This window comes from Tauraco erythrolophus, chromosome 29, assembly GCF_009769465.1.
Source record: "Tauraco erythrolophus isolate bTauEry1 chromosome 29, bTauEry1.pri, whole genome shotgun sequence".
Classification (NCBI taxonomy): domain Eukaryota; kingdom Metazoa; phylum Chordata; class Aves; order Musophagiformes; family Musophagidae; genus Tauraco; species Tauraco erythrolophus.
In genome coordinates this window covers 2,043,939-2,067,725 of record NC_141493.1, presented here as the reverse complement: position 1 = coordinate 2,067,725, position 23,787 = coordinate 2,043,939, and the positions used below count along the sequence as shown (strand labels likewise).

The 23,787-nt window shown below is 61.6% G+C and overlaps 4 protein-coding genes across 6 annotated transcripts in view; 1 reads left to right on the top strand and 3 right to left on the bottom strand.

The window, feature by feature from the left end:
- Positions 1-7,810: 7,810 nt before the first annotated feature.
- Positions 7,811-12,020, bottom strand: FGF17 (fibroblast growth factor 17). The gene is given in 8 exon segments (XM_086627990.1): positions 7,811-8,260; positions 8,617-8,726; positions 9,797-9,824; positions 9,826-9,872; positions 9,875-9,911; positions 9,913-9,945; positions 11,782-11,818; positions 11,989-12,020. Coding segments are annotated over 8 exon segments (774 nt in total).
- A 2,173-nt stretch (positions 12,021-14,193) lies between these two features.
- Positions 14,194-15,923, bottom strand: NPM2 (nucleophosmin/nucleoplasmin 2). Its single transcript, XM_086628173.1, has 9 exons — positions 15,860-15,923; positions 15,652-15,737; positions 15,413-15,532; positions 15,244-15,337; positions 15,043-15,173; positions 14,775-14,803; positions 14,625-14,661; positions 14,345-14,415; positions 14,194-14,225 (listed from the first exon to the last, which is right to left on the bottom strand). The coding sequence occupies exons 1-8, from the start codon at positions 15,921-15,923 to the stop codon at positions 14,371-14,373; spliced, it is 606 nt and encodes a 201-aa protein (XP_086484299.1). The 3' UTR covers positions 14,194-14,225; positions 14,345-14,370.
- Positions 15,924-17,510: 1,587 nt separating this feature from the next.
- PBDC1 (polysaccharide biosynthesis domain containing 1) lies at positions 17,511-19,141 on the top strand. Of its 2 annotated transcripts, none has more exons than XM_086628156.1 (6): positions 17,511-17,543; positions 17,635-17,700; positions 18,247-18,306; positions 18,384-18,524; positions 18,610-18,721; positions 18,873-19,141. In XM_086628156.1, exons 1-6 carry the CDS (start codon positions 17,514-17,516, stop codon positions 18,980-18,982), a joined length of 519 nt encoding a protein of 172 aa, XP_086484282.1. In that variant the 5' UTR covers positions 17,511-17,513; the 3' UTR covers positions 18,983-19,141. The 2 variants fall into 2 exon arrangements, with proteins under 2 accessions (XP_086484282.1, XP_086484281.1); XM_086628155.1 differs by having other exon boundaries at positions 17,526-17,543; positions 17,620-17,700.
- A 1,453-nt stretch (positions 19,142-20,594) lies between these two features.
- Positions 20,595-23,787, bottom strand: part of XPO7 (exportin 7) — a 46,587-nt gene continuing 43,394 nt past the window's right edge. For both annotated transcript variants that reach the window (XM_086628101.1, XM_086628102.1), the window contains exons 25-28: positions 23,485-23,645; positions 21,713-21,811; positions 21,265-21,392; positions 20,595-21,093 (exon numbers count right to left, since the gene is read on the bottom strand). In XM_086628101.1, coding sequence (XP_086484227.1) covers positions 21,000-21,093; positions 21,265-21,392; positions 21,713-21,811; positions 23,485-23,645 — 482 coding nt within the window. In that variant the 3' untranslated portion in view covers positions 20,595-20,999. The remainder of the gene's footprint in view (positions 21,094-21,264; positions 21,393-21,712; positions 21,812-23,484; positions 23,646-23,787) is intronic.

The window sequence follows — 23,787 nt, the reverse complement described above, 5'->3', positions numbered from 1 at the left end:
GCCCAGAGCATCCTCCAGCTGCCAGCAGCCAGCCCAATACGAGATACGGCCCTCGGCTCCTCCGAGGGTCGAGCCGGGATGAGGAAGCTCTGCCAGCAGCTCTGGACTTGAGCCTCATCCCTCCTTTGAGACCACCTAGACATAAACAACCCCCTGCTTCGGTCCTGCAAGGACCCCGACCCACTCACACCCATCCCAGCACCTCCCAGCCCTCCTGGGGTCTGCCGGACCCCAGTGCTGGTGGGACGGCATCCCCGGATGGACACCGAGCGTGGTACAAGGCGGCATTGTCTGGTTGAGCAGTGGCTGCCCGGCGCACCCATGAGCTCACACTTTCCAACGGCAGAGCCAGGGCAGCCCCCCGCCTCCGGCACGCACCCCACGGCGCTGGGGGCAGGCGGCGGGGCCGTGGTGGCACGCAGTGGGGCCGCGGTGGGACGCGGTGGCGGCGAGCAGATGGATGAGATAGCAAACAGCAGAAGGCAGAGGAAGCGGCAGAGGCCGGCGGGAGGGTGGGTGCGGGGACGGTGGATGCGGATGCTGGCGGGGAAGGAAAACAAGCACGAGCCAGGGTGCGGAGAGATGCCGCGATGGAGCCAAAGGGCTGGCGAGGGGTGTCGGGGCTGCCCAGCCAGCTAAAGCACGATGTCCCCCCCGGGCCAAGGGACACGGGAGACCTTATCTGGCAGGCAGGGAGCCACCGCCCCGATGGCAGCTTCTCTCCCCATGGCAACCTCCAATCTCCCCGGCAGCCTTCGCTGGCAGGTTCCCCGCACGCTCCCTTGCTCGCAGAGATAAGGACGGCCCGGCGCGTGTTTGGGAATTTCCTGGCCGGAGGGCGAGGGGGGAGCGGGGCGAGGCGGGGGTACGCCGTGCCCACCTCCCGCAGTGATGCTTGGGTACTCACGGCGCTTCGCTGGAGCAGGGGAGAAGGTGCTGGATGCACGGGAAGAGGAAGAGCGATGGAGGGAGGGAGGGATGGACGGATCACGCACCGGCAGGGGCTCGCTGGGCTGTAGGGGTGTCAGCCCCCCCTGCACGGCACATCCTGGGGGGGCCGTGGGGAGGGCTGCCGTTGCAGCGGGAAGAGGCCAGTTCCCTTCTCCCCACCCGAGGAAATCCGGATTTGACTTTTCGCAGCTGCCAAAGCCATCAGCGCCCGGTGCACATGCCAAGGGCCGGGCTGCACGAACCCCCTCGCTCAGGGGGAGCGGGTAGGGACCCAGCCTTCCTCTCCTCCCTCCTCCTCCTCACCAGCCACCCTGCCCTTGCCGTTGTGCAGGGCACAGGCATCCTGCTGCTCCCGCAGCTGCCCCGGCTCCCTGCCAGCAGCAGGGCGGGGGGACACAGTGGGGTCACAAGTTCCCCGAGCAGACGGTTCCCGCCAGCCCTGGGAACGATGTCCGGCACTTCCCAGTCCAGCCCTGGCCTCCTCCTCCTCCTCCCGCCAAATCCCAAACAAACACAGCACAGCAGAGGTGCCGGGCATCCTCCCCACCTCGCCAGGGGAAACCGAGGCACCGCCGCGGACGAGGGCCCCACCGGCAACTCGATCGCGGCGTGGAGCACGTGGGTCCCCAACCTGTGTCTCACCGGTGTCCGGTTCCTCCTTTGTCCTGTTTCTCACCCTTTCCGTCCCCGCCGGAGCACTGCCCGGCAGAGAGGAACGACCCTTTGGCTATTGACAGCCCATTGCTTCCGTGCCATTGCACCCTGCCCTGCCGACGGATGCCTCAGTGTCCTTAAAAGCCACCAGCTGCCATTGCCTGGGCCCCTGGGATTTTTCCATCCCCCGAGGTGGAGGGTGCACCCTGCCCATCTCCCCTCCCACGGATGCAGGGCTGTTCTGTGCCTCAGTTTCCCTTGGTGGGGGAGGATAGCAGCAATCTACCCACCCCATCCAGGAGCAGCTAGAGATGAAGGAGGCATTTCCACCTCTTCCAGCTGCTCCATTCCTCCCATCTGAGGGATCTGGGCCAACCTAACCGCTCTCCTAGCCCCCAGCCCCGCCAAGAGGCTTTGATCCCCCCAGTAATTTTAGGGCAGGGATGTTCGGCACTTGTCCTAAAGCTCCTGGATGGGGCGATCCATCCCTGGCCCCCCTGCCCTGCCCGGCCGCGATGGCCACGCTGCAGCCTGCTTTGGGCAGTGGCTCACGTGGCACGTAATCTGGGATTAAAACGGGATTAGCCTGCTCATCCCATGCAGAGGGGCCAGGAGGGACCCACTGGGGGTGTGTGCGGAGGCCGCGTCCCTCCAGGGCTCCCGGTGTGGGTCCGGTGATGCCCCCGGTCCACAAGGAGCCCCCAACTCTACCAGCCCCGGCAGACCCTGCGGGATGCCCTGCATGGCATCTCGGGGCGGCAGGTCCCCAGGTCCCCCGATGCCATGGCAAGGGCCACCACAGCAAGACACCCACCTGGGAGGACACTGGGCAGTGGGATGCGGCCGGGGACTCTGGGGCCAAGGTGGCAGCTGGTGGCCCTGGGCTTCCTGGGAGAGGCTGGGCTTAGCCCTGCCTGACCACCCGGCTCGCACACCCCAGCCAGGAGCCAACCCCCCCAGGGACATGGGTCCATCCATGGCTGAGAGCTAGGGGGCCAGGCTTTGCACCCCAGTTTCCCCCCCCAGTAACACCCCTGATACCCTGTGGTGACGGAGCAATGGGAGTTTGGCCCCTCGGTGCCTCCCCAGCAGGGCTGGATGGGTCCAGGAGGAGCGGGGAGGGGGCTCCAAATCCCATGGCGAGACCCCCGCCGCCACGGCCCCACCACGCTGTACACAGCATCAAACCCCGCCGCAGCCTGAGCCCGGGGGGGTGGGATCGCCTCCCCAGATGGCGCTGAGACCTCCCAAACTCACTCCACAAGTGGGACTGGGCAGCCTCCCCCCTCGGGACACATGGTGCCGATGGCAACGTCCCCCGGGAGGAGGACAGGGGATGTCCCTGCTCTGCAGCCCTCGAGCCCAGCTGGAGAGGTGTCCCGGGGGGGGATTTTGGGGTGCTCATCCTGTCGCGGGGGGGGGTGTGCAAGCCCGAGAAAGGGTACCCCCACCTCGGATCCCCACCCTTCCTGTCCCCACGGCCCGTGGGGAGGGGGCATGGCAGCAGCCCCTGGGGAAGGCAGGGGACAAGACTGGGTTATCCCCAGCACAGCCCCCCCCCCCAGTCCCACCAGGAGCGGGGCTGCGCAGAGCCAGGGGAGGGGAGCGGCAGCACCGGGATGATGATGGAAAAGCAAAGAGCAGCTGATACCAACCCCGATGAAACGGCCCCCCCCCCGGACCCCCCCACCGGCTGTGGGTCCCCCACCCATGGCCACCTCCCTCCCTCCTTCCCCACCGAGCCACGCTCGCCACTTACCTAGAGATGGGCACACCGCATGCCGCCAGCCGCGGGCGCCCAGGCTGGGGTGGGGGGGGACACCCTTGGCTTCCTCTGCTCGCCTGGCCACCAAATCACCCCACGGGCTAGCGGGGCTGCGGCCGAGCCACCGCCGGCACGCTGCGACGCGCATCCGAGAGCGTGACGGCGGGCGTGGGAGCGAGCCTATCTGCCAGCCCCAAGCGCGGCTGTGCGGCCCACCGCACCGATAACCGGCCTCGGGTGCCGGCTGCGGCGTGCGTGGGTGGGTGGGTGGTGAGTGGGTGGGTGGGTGCCGGTTGCCCTCTCCCCCCCTGCTGCTGGCTCAGTCTCTTTCCGAACAAGAGAAATTAGCCGGCATCATGACGAAGCACTATTCCCTCCCGCCGCTGCTCGCTCCCATCGCTTCCCCGGCACAAAGAGGGAGGAAAACAGAAATAAACCCGGATTATCCGGCGCCACGCGAGCGGTGTCGGGGTCCCCAGGACCCCCCCCTCCTCCAGCTCCCACTGCAAACAGCATCCCCTGCCTCCCCACTCCAGCAAAGGATTTTGGCATTCCCAAGCCCCGCAGCACTGAGCAGGGGGGGCTGAGCACCCCATGGTGTGTGGGCTGGGCTGTGGCACGGTGGATGGTGGGTGAGGATGGTACCCCCCTGGGTCCAGCCTGACCCCCAGCCTGGGTTTAGGGGTGCTCCAAGGATGGCACCCACCCCTCGCTGCCCTGGGAGGGGAAACAGACGGAATTTCCATCTCCGGGGCCAGCAGAGCCCAGCGAGGAGCTGGGAGCTGCTGAGCATCTGCTAAAAACAAGCCCTGACCTCTGCAAATGCCACCCTGGCCCTGGTGCTGCCAGGGAGAGCCCAGAGCCGGCAGCGGGGAGAGCCACTGCTCCCCGCATCCCGAGCCCCCCAGTTCCTGGGTGGCCGTGGTCCAGCCCCTGCCCTCGGGGCTCGGCCGTGGGGCTGATGGGTGCCTGGGGCAGGGCAGGGAGGCTGTGGCCATCACCGGCCCCCTGGAACACGGGTCTGGCCAGAACCTCGGCAGTCGGTGCAGGATGGGTGCCACAGCCGGGCCCCCGCGGGGGGCGGGGGCTGCGTTGGTGCTGCAGCACCGGGAGCTGGCGTCTATTCCCGGCTCTGTGTGGGAGAGCTGCCTGGCGACAGCAGCTCCCTTGCTGGGTCCTCTCCCCAGCGCTGCGCTCGATGCTGTTTGCTGCCTCAGTTTCCCTCCTGGCTCAATGCCCAGGGGGATGCACATCCAGGGATGCACATCTCGGGGGGATACACACCCGGGGCACACACATGCCCTTTGGTGCCAGGGCCAACCTGCCTTGTTGGGCCAAAAGCATCACGGTCTTGGCCCCAAGATGCCCCTGTGCCCTCATGCCGGAGGGGCTTTGCCAGCCCTCCCAGCCCCCCCCAGTGCTGAGCCCATGAATAATCGAGGCTGTGGCTGCCTCCCCTGCTAACCCAGTTTCTCAAGCATGAAGACGACTGCAGCGGCTGCTCAGCAGCTGCCACCCGCCCCCGGGGCCACCCGGGTGCCTGAACCGGCCTTGGCACCCACCGTGGGCTCAGCCCCCCGTGCCACAAACCCAGCACCCGGGGGGGGGTCCGGAGGGAGTTTGGAAATGCACGTCCTGCACCAGCCAGACACCCAAGCACCACGCGCAGTTCTCGCACCCTCATGTGCATCCACTATGCCCGGACACAGTCCCCCACCCCCCTATGCCCACCAGCCCGCACGGTCACCCCTCATCCCAGCAATGCCCTTCAAAGCCAGACCCAAGCCAGGCAGGTGCCAGTCCCCTGCCAGGGGGCTGGGGCGCAGGGGGCAGAGGGTAGCAGGGCCCTACCTTCACGGGAGCCCATGGCCCGCCGCAGGCAGGTCTGCTGGTCCGCCGGGAGCCATGCCCGCCGAGCATCCCCTCCCCTGCGCCGCACCGCACGTTGCTACAGCGACCGCCTCCCGCCGCAACCGGCTGGAGCCGAGCGGTGGAGGATGTGCAGGAGCCTCCTTCGGCCTCGCCGTGATGGAGGATGTGTAGAAGCATCCTTCCGCCTCGCCGAGCGATGGAGGATGTGCAGGAGCATCCTTCAGCCTCACCGAGCGATGGAGGATGTGCAGGTGCATCCTTCGGCCTCACCACCCTGCGGGATGGGGGTGAGGAGCCTTCCAGCAGCTCCAGGGTGGGATGCAGCCCCTGCACCCCTCTGTGAGGCAGCTGCCTGACCCAAAATTGCCCCTGCTGCCTCTCCGCAGACCTGGAGGGCTGGTCTGGATACAACTCGCACCCCAGGGGACCCCAGGCCCTGCCACCCCACTGACACCCCCTACACCAGACCACGGGAGCCCTCTGGCAAGACTGGGGACCCTGCGGGGTTATGAGGACCACGGGGCTGGGGGTGGCAGCAGGGTGGGTGACTGGCACCCACCACTTCTGCAGTGAGATGGGTGCTGTGGGGTCATGGCTCTGGGGAGCTGCCCTCGCTGGCTGCACAGACACCCCCCTTCCAGCATCCCCAGCCCCCCAAGACCACCCCAGCATCCCCAGCCCACGGGAAAGCAAAGCCTTGGGAAAGGCAAGACACCCTCCAGTGCACTTTCTGCACAGAGGACATTCCTGTCCCCACCTCCGCCCCCCCCCCGGGTCTCACCTCAAAAACAAGAAAGAAGCAGTGTGAGGGGTTGGGTTGGGTTTTTTTTTTTTTTCCTCTCCGTCATAATTAAAAAGGACTCACCCTTCCGAGCCCTTTCTATCCCGGGAGGTCGAGAAGAAAGAGAGGGGAGGAAGGGGAAAACCCTGAAAAGAAAAGAGAGGAAGGGCTTGGGAGGAGAGAGAGAGGAGGAGAGGGGGGGTAAGGGACAGGGAAAAATTAAAGCAGAGATTACACAAAGGGAACTCCCCTACCTTTGAAGCTTTGGCTAAATTGGGAGGGGGCAGCGGGGGTAGGGAGGGTCCAGGACCCTGTCGTCCCTTTCTCAAAGCCCTCTCCTTTCAAGAATGTCTCGAATTCCTGCAGAAACAAGGAGCTGGGGTTTTGGGGGGCGAAGGAAACGGGAGGGGAAATAAATTACCCCGCTGCTGCTCGCTATTCCTGCCCACCACACCTGGGCAGGCAGCGCCGGGCGCATTGTTCGGCCGTATTGCTGGGTGTTGCATTTCCTTCTGCTTTAAAGCTTCAGTTAGACTCAAACTGTTATAATTTTCTCCCCCACCGTGCCCCCCCAGCCATGCTCCCCCCCCCTCCCGCTTCGCATATGCTGATGGGCTTTGTAGGGGCTGGGTGAGCCCCGGTAGGGGATTACATCCTCCCCGCCGTCCGGCTGCCACCTCCCAGGGCATTGTCAGAGGGGAAAGCAAATTATGGGAAGGGTGGGACGGCACGGGCTGGGGCACCGAGCTTGGGGCTGGGGGGCACAGCCCGATGGGTGGCCAGCATCAGTGGCCCCAGGCTGCGGGAGAAGCGGGTACCGTGCTGGGTACCACGCCAAGGGTGATGCCCTGTTCACCAGGATGCAGCAGACCCCCCCAGGACACAGAACAGGGGGGCGCAGACAGGTATAGGGACATGGGTGGTCCCCTGTGGTGGCCACCTTCACCCCCCCTGCCATGCAGCATCTCTCCACGAGCATCGGGGTGCTCACACCCCGGGTGGGTGAGGATACCCTTGTGCCAAGGGGGAGCTGGTGCCCCCCCATCCCAGCGGCCACAAAGCCTGTGGCAAAGCCTCAGCACAGGAACGAAAACTCCCCCCAAGCCCCTCAGTCTAGACACTCGCTTTTATTTGCTGAGGGGTTTCCTCCTTTACACAATAAACTCCAAGTCTAACAGTTTAGGCCTAAAACTGACGTCAAAGGAAACAGCAGAACTCATAAAACCATGAAAACAACCAATCAAAACCAATAAAATACCCTAAAGGCGGTTTCTCTTTGGCCAGCGGAGCCCGATGGGCACCCACCGCCACGCGTGTCCCCACACTGCTGGCACCTCCTAATAAATAACACAGAGACCCCTCGGCCACGGGGATACAAGTGCTGGCCATGGCACCCCCCTACCCCGGAGCTGCACAGACAGACGGACGGACAGACCAGCACCCCATGCTCCCCATCACCTGGCCAACCTGCCGTGCCCTGCCACCCCTCTAGGATGGGCAGAGCATCCCCAGGGCTGGGGATGGGCACGCCATCCCGCTCCAGTGGGCACATCCCGCAGTCTTGTGGCCAGTCCTGTCCATCCCTGGCACGGAGAGGGATGGTTGCGGGGATGGGAACGTGGGCCGGGGGTCCCAGCCCTTGGTGGCATGGGGCAAGACTCCAAGGGGCTGCCAAGGGGAGGGGCAAAGGCACTGGTTTGGTGAATGTGGGTACCACAGGATGCTCCGGGGATGACTGGGGGCTATAGACACCTGGTGACCATCCCCAAAGCGTGCGCATCCCCAGCCTATCCGTGGTACCCAAGAGGAGTATAAAAATAAAAAGCATCTTTGGAAAAAGAAGTGGGGAAGAAGCGCTGCAGGGTGCTGGGACAAGGGGTAGAGTCTGGCAAGGCCGAAGACCGCGAGGATGAGGAGGGCGATTCCGGGGGGGGGGCGCTGCCAGGCGTTACGTGCGTGGGCGAGGGGCCGCGGGTGCGGCGGGTGGGGGAGGACGCACCCACGAACTCGAACTGCTTCTGGCGCTCAGCGTTGTTGGGGAAGGGCAGCTGCCCGCGGTACAGGCGCTTGATGAAGTGGGCTTCCCGCTGGTTCTGGCGGCTGCGGGAGGCTCTGCGGGGCCGGCCCTTGCGGGTGAAGGCCATGTACCAGCCCTCGTAGCGGGCATTCTGGAAAGCCGTGTAGTTGTTCTCCAGCACGATCTCGGTGAAGATGCAGTCCTTGCTCTTGCCGTTGGGCTGTGGGAATGGTGGGGGGAGAAAGAGCATTTAGCACCCGCAAGGATGGGGCTGGGGGCTTGGGGAGGGGACCCAAGAGGTGCTGCCACCCCCTTGCCACGTCCACCGTGGTGCCAACCCCAGTGCACCAGGACCAGCTTCCCCAGGGCTTCTGTGGATCAGCAGCACGGTGCTGATGGAGAACGGGGACCAGCAGCTTCTGGAGGTCAAGGAGAGCCCACCCACCGCACCAACACAGTCCCCGTGACTGGGGACACGGGGACCAGCCTGGCAAGCACCCCAGCTCCAGCTGCTGGGTGGGATGCCCGGGCTGAGCTCCGGGGATACCGGCGGGCAAATCGCAGCGGGGCCAGGACTCACTTTCCCGACGAGCTTGCCCTCTTGCTCATGCAGATGTACTTCTCCGCTCCGGCCCCCTTGATGCGGACGCGGCTGCCGAAGGTGTCCGTCTCCCCGATGAGTTTGGCTGCGAGGAGGGGAGCAAGGGGGAAGTGTCCCACGGGGGCTGCGGCACCCCCTCCCCATGAGCTACCAGCACCTGAAGACACCCCCTGCCCCTGAACCACCCCCCCAGCATCCCTCCTGCCCATCACCCAGGAGGACGGCGAGCCCCCGCAGCTGGGGGCAGGGCAGCCCTCACTGGGGGATGCTCCCAAGCCATGATGCTAAAGGCTTTTGTTAAAACCCAACAGAGTCAAACCGGGTGTTTGATGAAGGCACCCGAGGAGAGCAACGGCCCCTTCCTCCCATCCCGACCCACCCGGCACCTCTGCATTGTCAGCGATTCAAGGGTTCTCCAGGGCTAGAGTGAGTCCAGCACCCGGAGGGTTAATTATCCTCGTCCTCATTGTTTCTCTACAACACAGCAGTGGCTGCAAAGGTTGGGAGCCGACACTGAACCAATGACCCAGCGGGTCCTGTGCTCTGACAGCCCAGAAGCTGCAGGGGGACGAGGAAGACCTGGAGAGGTGGGGAAATCAGTCTCGCCGGTCAACGGGATTCCAAAAGCCTTTCCCGAAGCTTTTAGAGGCTGGGGATAGCAGCCTGGCCTCTGCAGGGCTTGTGGTGCCCTATCAGCGTGGTGTCAGGGCTGGGGCTTCCTGCTAGAGCCCATGGGGTGGGCTCTGCCCCGGGTGGGGCTGCCCATCACCTATAGATATTTAAGAGGCTGATGCTGGGATCAGGGATCTCTCCTAGGAAAGGCTGTCTGTCTCACGCTGGGAAGAGATTGGAAAGCAAAAGCCCCAAATATTGGGCTGGTACGAGGGAAAGCGCGAGTGTTTGGAAGTTTTGAGGTCAGGGCTGTGTGCTTTGGGGCCGTGCTCTCAAGGAGTTATCAGGGGGTATTTTCTTGGGCAATAAAACAGCCAACGGGGGCAATTAAACCTTCCTGTGCACCCATTCCCCCTGCAAACTCATTCACCCAGCAAAATTCCTCGGGAAGAGACATTCCCTCGGCCTTTTCCAGCCTGGGATGAGCACAGCTGCCCCGGGCTGTGGATAAACCCCGCCCCCCGGGCACCCACCAGCCCTCACCGAACTTGTTGCCGTCCTCGGCGGGTGGGGGCGGTGATCCTTTTGCCGTTCACCTGGACGTGCTTGCCGCTGGTCGGCTGTAGAGCTGGTACTCCCTGATCTGCCGGCGGCTCAGCTTGGTCGGTCATGGCACCCTGGTCCCTCACGTACTGGTTAAATTAGGAGACGGTTGATTCTCCCCCTTTGTTACAAAGGGAAAAATAAATCGATTTGTTTTGGACAGCCGACGGCAAGGGGATGGAGCGCAGGGATGTTGCTTCGCATCCCGAGCGTCAGGAGGATGCAGGATCTCGCAGGGAAGGATGCTCTGCTCCAGGCATGGCCAACCAATCCCTCGGGAACGGGAGTGAGCTCTGCTCCCAGTCATGCTCCGGGGTCAGATGGACACTTGGCAGCATCTCCTGCTCGGGCAGCACCCGGGACAGGCTGGGATGCAAGGGCTGAGCTTGCAAAACACCCACTGGATCCCTCGTTGGGGGGTGAGACCCACCTAAAGGTGGGCTGGGTGTCCCAGGAGCAGAGCCGTCCCCTCCCAGTCCACCCCGAGCACGCACAGGTCCCGGGACCAGAGGAATGAACACATTCATGGACCCCAACCAGCTCCGTGGCTGGTGCTAATGGGGCAGCACGAACGAGTGAGGGTCGTTATGGCTAATTACTGCAGATGAGCTGGGGTGGGGGATTAGTGCTGGTGGTCACCCCGTCCCCCTCCGGACTCCAACCAGCACCTCTCAACACGTGTCTTAAGAGCAGATTTGGTTTAATGCTGGTGTCAGTGGGAAGCCGGAGCTCAGGGTGGCACCACAGCCGGCCAAGCCGCTCCAAATCCTGCTCAGAAGGGACTGTGGGCACGGGGACACGCTCTGGGAGAAGGACATCTGCTTCTCCCCTGGCATCTTACCCCATGGGAAGACCTGGGGAATGTTTAGGGTCCGGCTGCCCATTTGGGGTGCCTGGGACCCCTGGCTATGGCATCACGGTGTGATGCCCGGCACGAGGGGACCCAGCCCTGCCTGCTCATGGCAGGGGGAAGCAGCAGGATGTGGGGGGCACTGCCTGCCCCCCCCCCCCCCCCCCCCCCCCCAGCTCCACCCCACACCTTTGTCTGCGCCTGGGGACTCATTTCCTGCCAGGATCTACTTTAAAGCCTTTGGGGCTGCCGAGGAGGTGGGCTCGGGGCGGGGGGGAGGCCCCTCTCCATCAAAGGGCAGTTGCTTTCCCTCTCATTTTCAAAGAAATAAAAGCGTTTACCTTGGGGAAAAAAGAAAAAAAGGGAAAAAAAAAAGAAAGAAGGTCCCGGGCACGTATTAAGGCTGGCGGGGCCGGCGGCTGCGGGGGTTTTGTTCGGGCTCTGGGGCAGAGGGTGCTGATATGGAACAGTGCAATTTTAATAGCCGCTGCCTTTCTAAAGCGCACAAAAAGGGATGGTGCAGGCCCAGAGGGTGCGAGGGGGTGGGGGGGGTGTTGAACCTCACACCACCCCGCTGCTGGGCAAGGGGGGGGACACCAGAACCTGCTCTGCCCCGTTAACCCCCTCGGCAGCCGGCCTCAGCGCGGGCAAGGGCAGAGTCCGGCCCTGGCAGCTCAAGGCTGACGGACTTGGCACGTCCCTCCCCGAGCAAAACTGTGAGAAATGTATCAGCTGCCCTGCCAGCCTTGCCCTGGCCCTCCAGTGGATGGGAAAACCCAGGGATCCAGGGACAATGCATCTCCCCATCGTGGATACCCCAGTAGCAGCCCCCAAGGTCAACTCCGGTGGGGCACCCATCCCCACAGGCACCTTGGCAGCATCTTTCCCCTGTCCATCACTGGGTACCGCTTTGGGGTGGGCATGCACCAGGCTCCCCTTGGCCACCCTGAGAGCTCCCTGCCAGAGCAAAGGACATCCCCAAGGAGAACGGTTATCCTGGAGTGGGCACCTTCGCCCAGCCCAGCTCTGCGGCACAGCCAGATGTGCCACGGGTTAGTAAAACATATCCACGTACCTGGGTCTGGCAGGAGAACATGAGGAGCTGGAAACATCTGCAGCAGGAGACAAAGAGAAAGGGAGAGAAATGGGGGGGTTTGTTGGGGATTAATTGTTTCTTCGGGTTTTTTTTTCCACACCCCCCCCGCCCCAGGAGGAATAGCCGCGACGAAGGGCACGAAGAATAAACTACTGCTAAATGCGGGCGGCAGCACGGGGGGCTTACATGGAGAGGTTCTGCAGGCTGAGGGGCTGCATGGCGCTCGCCAAAGCCCCCCAGACACTGGCATGAAACGAAGGCACCGTCACGGGCTCGCTGCGAACCTGCCCTTCCTCACCGCCGGCACATCCCGCTGGGGCAGGGAAAGCCCAGGAGCAGCCCGTCCCCTCCTTCTGCGGGTGAGCCCCGCGTTTTGGGGCGGGCGAGGGAAAAAGCGGGTGAAGCCCAGGCTGCCGCTGTGCCGGTGAGCCCACGTGCGATGCCAACGTCTCCGGAGTGGCAGCGACGACGGAGCATGGGGGAGGCAGCCGGAGTCGGGTCTTCTCCTCTTCCTCCTCCTCCAGCCCTGGGGGCTGCGTGTCCTACGCCTCGGGAGCATCCAGATCCATCCTGTCCCCTGCGTCCCCACCCCATCAGCCTCCCGGCTGTGGGTTAGTGCCCAGTTTGCATCTTTCGCTAGCGGGAAGGGTGGCCGCTGGCAGAGCGGGGATGCCCACGGCCAAGGGCAGCACCCTCAGCCCCCAGCCCCATGGAGCCAGCAGCACCCTCCCGGTCCTGGGAGACGGGTGGATGACGGGTGACGTGGCAGTCTTTAAAGGTGGGGGAGAGCCCGGGTGAAGAGGGGCTGAACCTCTCCCCGGAGGCAGAGGGAAGGAGGATCAAACCTAACTGGGGCCAGGGGGGAAGGAGGGGAGGGAGTTGCAGCCAGTCGGGGCGTCCCCATTGCAAGGGGTGGCAAAGAACCCCCATGGGAGATGGGGGTGGGGGTGATGCTGCAAGGATAATGATGATACCAGGGGTGGGAAAAGCCCCTGCTGCAAGGAGAGCTGTGCCAGGCCTTGGGGAGGGGTGCGCTGGCACGGAGGGGGCTTTTTGTCACCCTCCTTTCACCACAGTGCCAGGCACGGTCCTGGTCCAAGCATTACACACCACAGTGGATTTTAACCAGCTGATTTAGTGTTGGGGGGCTCTAGGGGCCCTGTCCCAGCTCCCCCCTGTCCCATCAGGAGGCTGCACGCCCCTCCATGCCCCATTTGCTCAGCCAGGGAGGTGCTAAGTGCCTTATAAGTACCCTGGCAGGGAGCTGCGGTAATGCCCCGGGGGGTAAAACACCCCTGGGGGGGGCACAGCACATGGGATGAGAGGTTTAAGTACAGAAACCACTTGCCTCCACGCTTGTGCCTCAGTTTCCCCGTCGAACTCGAGGCGGGTATCAGACCCCACAGAAGGACACGATGGGAAGCAGTGGTGCACCCACACTCCTCATTTGCAGGAGGGGTGGGGGGGCCTGATTCAGCGCTAACAACCCAAATTTGACCTCCCCTGATGCTTTCTCACCTCCCGGGCCAGGAACTCAGCCCAAAACACATTTTGCAGTCCCCAATGACCACGTGTGTGGCACCCCCCTAGCTCAGAGGTCCCCTCCCACCCCAATGCTCATGGGGACATGCAATCCCCCCCCCCATCATCCCACCCCCGGGAGCCCCAGGGCAAGGCTGTGCCCTGGCCCTCCAGCCACAGGGGATGATTGATGACCATGGAGCCGTCATCACTCCCGGTGTGTCCCCTCCGGTGTGGGGCAGAGGGTCCTGGGGAGCCGTCAATGCAGCGGCAGGGGGGCTGGCTTGTGCAAGCAGCCCCTGCAGGGTGAAGGGGGGCCGACAGGACAGGGCTGCCTGTCAAAGCCTCCTGTGTGTGGCCCCCTCCCCATCCCTGCATCTCAAATGGGGCACCCTGCTCCCCACAGACAGGGACTGACCTGGTCCCCCAAGTCCCCCCCCAGCCCTGGTTCAGCCCTCCCACCCCACACCTGGAGCAGACTAAAGCCTGTCTTTGTGGGGGGCTCTAAGACACAGCAGCACCCCCCACGTGCTCCTGGGGGGCTCCAGACCCTCCACAAATACCTGCTGCCTGTAGCCCAAGACCAGGTCAATGGGTTCTAATCATCTCCCCGCTGCTCCCTAATCCCCCTTTGTCTCCTATTCACCAGCAACACTTGTTACCCTGTGCCGGAGCGTGGGGAGGGGGCTGCTGCCAGCCCTCCCAGCCCCAGGGGGAAGGATGCTGCCAAGGCAGTGGGCACAGGGCTCCCCACAGCCCTGGGGGGAGGCAGGAGCAGCCCCTGGCCAGGATGGAAGATGCTCCCAGAGCCCCACCTCCCCAATACGAGCACCAGGAGTGCAAAATATCCTTTATTGGGGAAGGACAACACCAAAACTGCAGCTTTCCAGGCTCTTCCGCATCTGGAAGGGAAGGAGAAAGGGTCTCAGTGCTCCCCCAGCCCTGCTCAGCCAGGAGATGGGGGGCACGCACAGGCCCCCTTCCCAGCCCCCAGGGGACCCTCACATTGGTCGCCCCATACCTGGCCAGGCTCCACTGTGGCTCCGGCTACTTCTTCACCACTGCCTTCCTGCCCCGGCTGCTTCCTTGGCCCTGCAGGGAGGGGGCCGTGGCTGAGCCCCCAGCCCGGGCACAGCCAGCCAGGACAGCCTGGCCCTGCTTTTCTCCCCCATTTTTGGGTTCAGCAGCCAGTGAGCATCACCCACCAGCCCCTTTCCCTCCCCAAGAGCTCCCAGTCCTGTTCAGTGTTGGGGTGATGGGATAAGTGGGAGATGCAGAAGGACACTCTGACCGGCTCCTACCTTGCTGGGAAGGGGATCCTCTGGGAAGACGTTGTTCCTGCTTGGGAGAGAAGGGGAGGGCTGGGATTAGGGGTGCTGGGTGCCAGCAGTGCAGAGGATCCCCAGCTCCATGGCAGGGCTGGGGGATCCCTTCCCCTCCATCATACTCACAGCTCATCCTCCTTCTCCAGCCTCCTCTTCTGGGGGAGAGAGAGGAAGATGTAGATGGTGGGGCTAGGAGGGGGACTTGCTACAGAGCCTGTGACTCTTCCTCCCCAAGGGATGAAGATCACAGCTCACCCCCATTACAGAGAAGGGGTGGGTGGGAGCACGGAGCAGCCTGTCCCCAGGACCAGGGCACAGGGAAGCGCCCAGGGGATGAGGCTGCATCCCCAGGCACCCCCTCCCATACCCCATCCCCAGACAAGGGGGTACCTACCTTGGCAGCACTGCCCTTCTTGGCAGCTTGGCCCTTGTGGGGCTTCTCAGGGGACTCCTCCGCTGTCTCCTCTTCCTCAGCATCCTCCTCTTCCTCTTCTTCCTCCTCATCCCAGGACAGGTTGGGCATCACTGTGGGAGATGCTGGCTGAGCCCCTGCTCCCAGGGAGTGGTCACGGGGCAGTGGTACCCCAGTACTTACTGGAGACATGCTGCCCACTGATGTAGACGGGGCCAGAGCCGGCTCTCAGGTGGAAGGTGACCGGAGGAGTCAGCTCCACTCCCACCAGGGTGGCCTGGAAGAGAGGAGGGTGGCAGCACTCACCAGCAGCAGCCCCTTCCCCAGGGCAGCCCCCAGCCTGGGCACTCACCATGGGCAGCACTGAGGGTTTGAGCGTGGCCAGGGGCACTGGGGCATGAGCATCCGCCTCCTCGGCCGGCACAATCTCCACCACGTGGAACTCATCCCGCGCTGCCTCTCCCAGGCAGATCTTTGGGGAGCAAGAAGAGCGTCCCCCAACTCCCCATGACCCCTGTAGCATCTGGGCACCCCTTGCCCAAGGACCCTGGGGGTTTGGGGTGGGGGGGACACACAACAGGGACTACTTACCGTCCGCAGTGCCAGCTGCTGCTCACACTGCCACTCCTCTGACACCTGGAAGGTGTAGGAGTCCCGCTCGCTGCTCAGCTCACACCCTGTGGACAGGTGGGGGTCAGAGGGGGAGCTACTTCAGGTTGGGGGTACAGGGGAGGGGGAGCAGCCCAGTGCAGCCCCCAGCCTCACAGGGATGCTGCTGGGAGGGGACTCTGTGCCTTACCCCAGATCAGGGACACGGGCTTCTCAGATTTGCTGTCCATGCCAACGCTGTCTGTAAGGGACATGGCTCCAGGATCCCTGAGCCTGGGAAGCACAGGGCACTGCTCTGCAGGAACCCCCCTGGGAGGGCTTTTCCCCAGCACCCCCTGGGCTGTGAGACCACCCCCAGCCCCACACCAGCAGCAGACAGTGACTCAGGACCAGCCAGAGCAGGTCCCTGCTGTGCTCCCCCACAGAAGCTACTTGAGAAAAACTCACCCCAGACACTCAATTTAATTATCAGCCCAAGAGCAGCCTCCAAACACACCAGCAACAGCAGCACCCAGCACCCCCTGCCCTTTAGAGGCACCTTATAGAGGCCGAGGGACCCACCCACCCAATTAGCACCCCCAGCCCTTTCCATCTTAAACAGCAACAGCCCTCCATGGTGATGAAGCCCCCCAGGTGTGTGATCCACAGCTGGAGCTCTGCCCTGTGTCACGGCTGGTGAGCAGAGGAGCCCCTCGGTCCCACCCGGGAGGTGGGTGTCCCCACTGAGCCCCCCCCCCCGCCATGTCCCATAGCGTCCTGGTGCTGCAGCACTGGGCAGGGGGACCCACCACCCCAAAAGCTGCATGAGAAGAATCAGCTGCGTACCCTGAGTGTCCCCAGCCTGCAGTGGGCGGGTGGTGAGGGGGCTGTGGGGGGCCCGTGTGACCCAGGCTGCTGCAGGCACGGAGATGGGGCACAGCCCCACTTTGGGGATCTGCAGTGCCAGCCCCCAGCACCGCTGCCTGCCCTGCCAGGCACCCAGGAGCTCCATGGTGCCAGGGGACTGTGGCGCTGGGGTCCTGCTGTGTGCCGCTCAGCCTGCCATGGGTCACTGTGCCCTCCTGTGTGCTTCCTTGCTGTGCCATGGGTCACTGTGCCCTGCCGTGTGCCACCTTGCTGTGCCATGGGTTACTGTGCCCTGCCGTGTGCCACCTTGCACTGACACTCCTGCCATGGACCACCATGCCCTGCCATCCCTGTTGTGGGTCATGGTGCCTTGCAATATGCCACTGTGCTCTGCCACTTCTGCCATGTGCCACCTTGCTGTGCCACCTTGCACTGACAATCAGAATCACGGAATGGTTTGGGTGGGAAGGGACCTCAAAGATCACGCAGTTCCAACCCCCCCTGCCATGGGCAGGGACACCCTCCACTACACCAGGTTGCCCAAAGCCTCATCCAACCTGGCCTGGAACACTGCCAGGGATGGGGCAGCCACAGCTTCTCTGGGCAACCTGTGCCAGTGCCTCGCCACCATCAGTGTAAAAAATTTCTTCTATCTAATGGACATCTCCCCTCTTTCCGTTTAAAGCCATTGCCCCGTGTCCTATCACTAACCCGTGCCACTTTGCTTTGCATGGGCCACCGTGCCCTGCCACCTCTGCCCGCGTGCCAGTTCGGTATGCCACGGACGGCCGTGCCCTGCCCTGTGCCACCCTGCACTGACGCTCCTGCCACGGGTCCCCGTGCCCCGCCACCTCTGCCGTGGGCCACCTTGGGGTGCCACGGGCCACCGCGCCCCACCAGCCCCCCGCCGCGCGTCCCCGCGTCCCGCGCGCGTTCCCGCGTCCCGCGCAGGCGCGGGCGGGCGGGGCCGCGCGCCGCTTCCGGCAGCAGCGGCGGCGATGGCGGCGGCGATGGCGGCGGCGGGGCTGGTGGGGCCGGCGGGGCCGGGGCCGGGGTCGGGGCGGGGGGCGCGGGGCCGGGGGGGCCCCGCCGGTCCCTCAGCAGCTTCTCCCCGCGCAGGGACCCGGCGAGGCCGCGGCGGCCGCTCACGCGCTGTCGCTGCCGGCCGAGGCCTTCGGCAACGACGTGAGTTCGGGGCGGGGGGGGGGTCCCAGTCCCGGGGGGTCCCAGTCCCGGGGGGAGGGGGGTTCTCAGTCCTAGGGGGGTCCCAGCAGCGGGGTTTGGGGGGTCCCAGTGCACGGGGAAGGTCCTGGCCCGGGGAGTCCCAGTCCTGGGGGGTCCCAGACCCCGAGGGGGGTTTTCAGGCCCGGGGGGGTCCCAGCAGCGGGGGTTGGGGGTCCCAGCGCACGGAAAGGGTCCCGGCCCGAGGGGGTCCCTACACTGGGGGGAAGGGGGGTGTCAGCCCCAGGAGAGGTCCCAGTCCTGTGGGGTCTCCAGCACGCAGAGGGGGTGGTCCCACATGGGTGAGGTGCTTTGGGTTTGAGGGTCCGTAGCATCCGTGAACCCCCCCACCGCAGCTTTGCCGGGGGTCTGTCAGCCCACAGACCCCCCACACCATCACCCGCAAACCGTCCCCGCTTTCCCCCACACTCGCTTCCCCTGTACCCCCCCCCAAAAGGGGAGGAGAGGACCCCCGCCCCCCCCCACCTGACCCCACTCTTGCCTCCGCAGCCCCGCGTGGAGCTGGCCTGGGCCATGAAGGCGCACCAGCACGCCCAGGTCTACTTCAACGTGAGTCCTCAGGGGGGTCAGGGTGGGGGGGTCTCATGGGGGGGGGTCACGGTTAATTCTTTAGTCTTCCTCTGTAGCTCATCTCCTCCGTCGACCCCAAGTTTCTGAACCTCACCAAAGTTGACGACCAGATCTACAGCGAGTTCAGGAAAACCTTCCGGGATCTGAAAATCGACGTGCTCGACCCAGAAGAACTGAAATCGGAGCCTGCCAAGGAGGTGGGTGAGGAGCAAATGGGGGGACACACACTGAATTCCCACCTCCCCCTCCCCAGGGATGCTGATCCGACCGTTCTCTCCCCAGAAGTGGCGCCCGTTCTGCCTGCGGTTCGAGGGGGTGGTGGAGGACTTCAACTACGGCACGCTGCTCCGCCTGGATTGCCGCCAGGACTACACCGAGGAGAACACCATCTTCGGTGAGCGAAGATCTTCCATCTTCCAGGCTCGGGGAGCCGCGGCGCAGGCTGGAGCTGGCGCCATCCCCGCTGGAAAAGGAGTGCGTGAGGCTACGGGAAAGCTGAATTCAGGGATCTGTTCTTTTAAGTTTTTTCCTCTTCCTTCTTTTAGCCACCAGAATCCAGTTTTTCGCCATCGAAATTGCTCGGAACAGAGAGGGCTGTAACAGCGTCGTCTACAGCAGTGCCAGGCAGCCGGCGGGGGAAGCAGCGACGGGGTGAGGATGGGACGAGTTCACCTGGCACCGAGCTGAGAAGGGGCACAAAGCCCCCTGCCCGGGTAGGGGGGAGGCTCTCGGAGTGTGTGGGGGGGGAAGACTGAGGCTTTACCTGCCTTCCCCGCTCCATTTGTGGACTGTAAATAAAATGTTTGAAAACAAAAACGCCTACAACATTCCTTGTGCCAGGTGTTGAAAGCGTCGTTCCCTAGAACGGCCCGAAAAAGCTAAGGAAGTTCTGCTGAAGCCACGGGGGTTTTGGTGGGACCTTTCCCTGCACCACTCGAGCTCCCCACTCGCGTACAATCCACCCACGCCAATAAATTACACTTTTTTTAACCCACTTCGTTTGGAAAAACTCGCCCCCGGAGCTGCGGGCGCCGGCGATGCCCAGGCAGACACGGCTCAGTAGAAACCATTGAAGTTTTATTTGCAGTCACAATGCTTACACTGTATGCAGCAAACACCCTTACAAGTCAACCGGCAGTCTGCTCACGCGGAAAAGGACCCAACACACAATTGCCAGAGGAAAGAAAACAAAACAAAAAAAATACAACAAAAAAAAAAAAAAAAGGGAGGGTGGAAATAAAATAAAAAGAGGAGGTGGTGTCTGGGAAGAGAAACTGAAGCCCTAAGGATTGAGTGTCTGTGGGTAGAGCTTGAGCAAGAGGATGCACACGACTAGCAGCAACAATAGTGGAAAAAATACAAGGCAAACAGGTTCCCTCCCCCATCAGCTTTCCTCTGCAAGTCAATTTTATACCCGAAACATTGATTATGGTGACTTATTAAAAAAACCAACGGAATCATTTTAAAGGGGGGTGTTAAATACTTCATGCTGGGCAAACCTTGTTACTAAGAACCCTCCGAGGCGGCAGGCTGGCTGCAGCAGCCCTGCGCTGTTGGGAGCTGCAGAGAGCATCCCGCATGGCGAGCTCGCCCGCAGCCCGGGCATCCTGCATGGCGAGCTCGCCCGCAGCCCGGGCATCCCGCATGGCGAGCTCGCCCGCAGCCCGGGCATCCCGCATGGCGAGCTCGCCCGCAGCCCGGGCATCCCGCATGGCGAGCTCGCCCGCAGCCCGGGCATCCCGCATGGCGCTCCACTGAGATGGAAGGTGGGGGGAAAAAACCAAAACAACAAAAAGAAAGGAGAGGGCAGAGCAAGGAGGGTGCTGGTGGGCAGGTGCCCGGCGCGGCGGCGCTCCAGAGGGAGGGAAGGGCCCTGGGAGAAGCGGGGGGACGGGGGGGGGGACACCACGAGCAAGCACGAATGAGGGGTCACGCGGCATGGCTTAGAGTTCCTAATAACAAGGGCAAGACGGTAACAGGAAGTCGTGATTTCAAGGGGCTTAATAAGAAAAAATATACATTTGGAATTTTACAATGCTTTTTTTTTTTTTGTCGATTTTTTTTGTCCTTTTTTTTTTTTTTTTTTTTTTTTGCTTCTCTCTACGCTTGTCACTAAATATATCTCTGCACTTTCACACACCCACCCCTCGCCCAGTAAAGCTTCAGGCCTGCGGGACACGCTTTCCTCACTCGCATACACAACCCTCACGCCAGCACCGGTGCACCAGGACTCTGTAAAAATTTCAATCACACTTTTTTTTTGTTTGTTTGTTTTTGTTTTTTTTTTTTTTCTTTCTTTTTTTAAACTGAGTCAATATAAACCTTGTTCAAAATGTTATGAAAAAATGTACATGTTTATACAAGGCAGGCTGCAGCAGAGCGCTGGCGTTCCACGCAGACATTCGGGTAGGGAGACGCTGGATTCTTGCACCGGGCTCATGCCCTTCCACCCCCTCCCACGGAAACAGAAGCACCCTGCCCCGGTGAGCTCAACAACCCCCTCCTGTTCCCTCCTCCCTCGGGACGTGGAGTACAGCCCAAATGGAGCGCCGCAATCCAACCCTGGGGAAGAGCAGGGATTAGAAACGCCCTCTTTTCTTTCCATCGGAAACGGTAACCCCTCTGGGCCAGGCCAAAGAGATGCTGCTCTGTACAGGTGGAGTTGGGAGACGTCAGCTCATCATGTCGTTGCTGTTCACGCCGTAGGTGGAGTTCTTCATGGAGTCGTTCACCTCTCGCCTGAACGCCGACAGGTTTTGCGTAAACCTAAGGAAAAGGCAGAGCAGCACGTTGGAGCAGGAGGTGGCCCATTCCTCCCGTGTCCTGCTCTCCACGAGGCCCACGGGCTCTCCAGTTTGTGCTTCTGCACTAAGCTACAGGGTCAGCGTGCCTCGGGGCGGGCTCAGCCCCACCAAGGGGTCCTTGGTCCATACTGACCTGTCCCTGTTCTTGGTTAGGAGGTTGCGTTCGATGCCTTCCATGAGGTTCTCGAAGCAGAGGTGCATTGCCTGCTGTTTCTCCGGAGGCTGGCTGTTCACTATACTGTTCCTCAAGTCAGAGAAATACTGGGGGAGACAAGAGAAGGACAGGTTAATTTTCAGGAATAGCCACACTGGCTTTGGGACAGGGTGTGAGTAACAGGGTCTTGGGAAGAGGGAGGAAACGCGTTACAGCTCTTCAAGTGACTCCTAGCGCCCTTACAAATGAAAGTTAATAGGATTAATTAGTGCCAAAGCTGCTGCAGGGAAGGGCTGAACACCCTTCCCTCGACACACAATGTCTCCCGTCCCAACTTTCCAACCATCTGCTCTGACACCTTTTCTGCTGCCTTCAGCCTGAAGGCTTCGGCACCGTTCCGGCTGCGATGGGAGGGTGGGACGTTTACCTTTTCATTGAGCAGTATCAAGCCAAGCAGAGGCCGAGACATCGACCACTGGTTCCTGCAGTCCTCAAAGATGATGATATTCAGCACTGTCGACAGCATCTGGAAGAGGGAAAGCCAGGTTTAAAACCAGCCCTTCCATCCCAGCTCTCTCCCTCACTGTGGCACCACACGGGCTCAGGAGCCACGATTCAATGTTTGATGCTTCCAGAGTTGGAGGCTCAACGCTACAGAGCTCCCAGCACCATGGGACAAGAAGAAGACCTGGAGCCCCATGAACCTGTGGAGAACTTCACTGAAGGCATCTGGAGGAGGTGCTGAAAGCTGGTAATTTATTCCAGACACACTCCATCCTGCCCCAAGGCATCCCAAGGGAAAGATTGTCTCATCCCCACTTAAACAAGGTAATGCAGAGAGCACATGCTGTGGTGCCCTGGGGAGCTTCCTCTAGCCCACACCAGGGATACCCGTGTTCCTTTCCACAGGCTAAAGCCAATATCTAACCTAGCTGGTTGGGAAGATGCAGTTTCTCTTTTTATCCTCAGAAAACACAGCTTCTAGCCCCCAAAAAGCCTGCTTTTCTTTGAATTTGATGTACCAGCAAGGGTGGGAACAATATTCTCTGCTTTCACGTGGGAGTGATGCTGACACTTTGACAAGTACCAGCGAGCGAGGCTGGGTAACACCGTCAGAACCACACTGAGCACTGCTGTTCAAAGCAGCACGGCCACGTAAGAGGAATATAAAAGTGTTTTGCTGCAAGGTAGGAATATCTGGATCCCAACACCGGGCTCTCTGGAGCACCAAAACCGCTGTGAGTAGAACAGTCTGCCATTAAGTGACATAGAGGTACCTAAACTATGCACTATGTGTAAGGTATGTGCTGAGCTAAGCCTGATCTAAGCAAGGAAAACGTCTCAGCTCACTATTGATCCTCTGCCACACGCTCCTGGCCCAGAGAGAAGACAAATCCCAGCAAGCTCCGTGTCTGACAGACACGGATGGAGGCAGGAGACAGATGGCAGATGTGCTACCAGCACATAAAACACCTTGGTTATACAACTCATAGAATGGTTAGGGTTGGAAGGGACCTCAAAGATCACCTAGTTCCAAAATTCACCCTGCAGAGGCCGTTCTGAAGGCAGGGATGAACGGTGCCAAGGCAGCACGTGCTCCAACAGGCAGCAAACCCAACTTTCACGTGGTCCCAACACAAGTGCCACAGCAGAGACATCATTCCTGTATCCTAAAATCCACACACAGCTTTGTTAGGTGTGGGGATGCCACGGCACCAGCTCTGCGGCGAGTGCCCATGCACCACTGAATTGTTCCAGGGATTTAAACAAACTTGGATTTTTTTTTTACAGCAGCACAAGAGCGCACGCTCTCTGGTTGAAGGTATGCTTCCTGGCTTCATTTCTATGAACTGCCAGCACCACTCATAACTGTATTTCTCTTTTTTAAAAAAAAAAGTAGTTCATTTTTGCCTGCTTCCTTTCATATCTGAAATGCAAAAACGGTGTTCCTTGCACAGGGGGAACCTGTGGCCCTAAAGCATGGCTTTGAATCAGACCTACTATATAATGAATGTGTAGGAGAGATGCAATACTAGCAAAAAAAAAAAAAAAAAAAAATCTCTTTTCCTCTGGAAAAGCCCGGGGCTCTAGAGCACGGAGCACGCAGCCCTCGTATTACATCATGCTAAGAGAATTCAGGGCTTACTGGGGAGCTCAGCGTGCCGTGCCACAACAAGGCCCTACGCCTTCGGTCTTTACCTGCTGAATCATCTCTGGGTGCTGCTGCATAATGTGCAGGAAGCGGTCGCTCTCCTGGGTCAGAGGAGTGGTCCTCTTCTTGGTGCTGCGGGACAGCTGCTTGAAGAGATAGGTGACAATGTGGTCCAAACAGGAGCAGCAGCCTGTGCAAACCATGGTGTCTGCAAGAACAGGAAAGAGGGAGATATTAGGGTACTGCCAGCATTTCCCTTGCTCAGATGCAACCAGGCAGGCTCCCAGAGAAACACCACCGTTTATCTGGGTCCTTTTAGGGATTCTGCAAGCAAGAACCACCTAAACTTG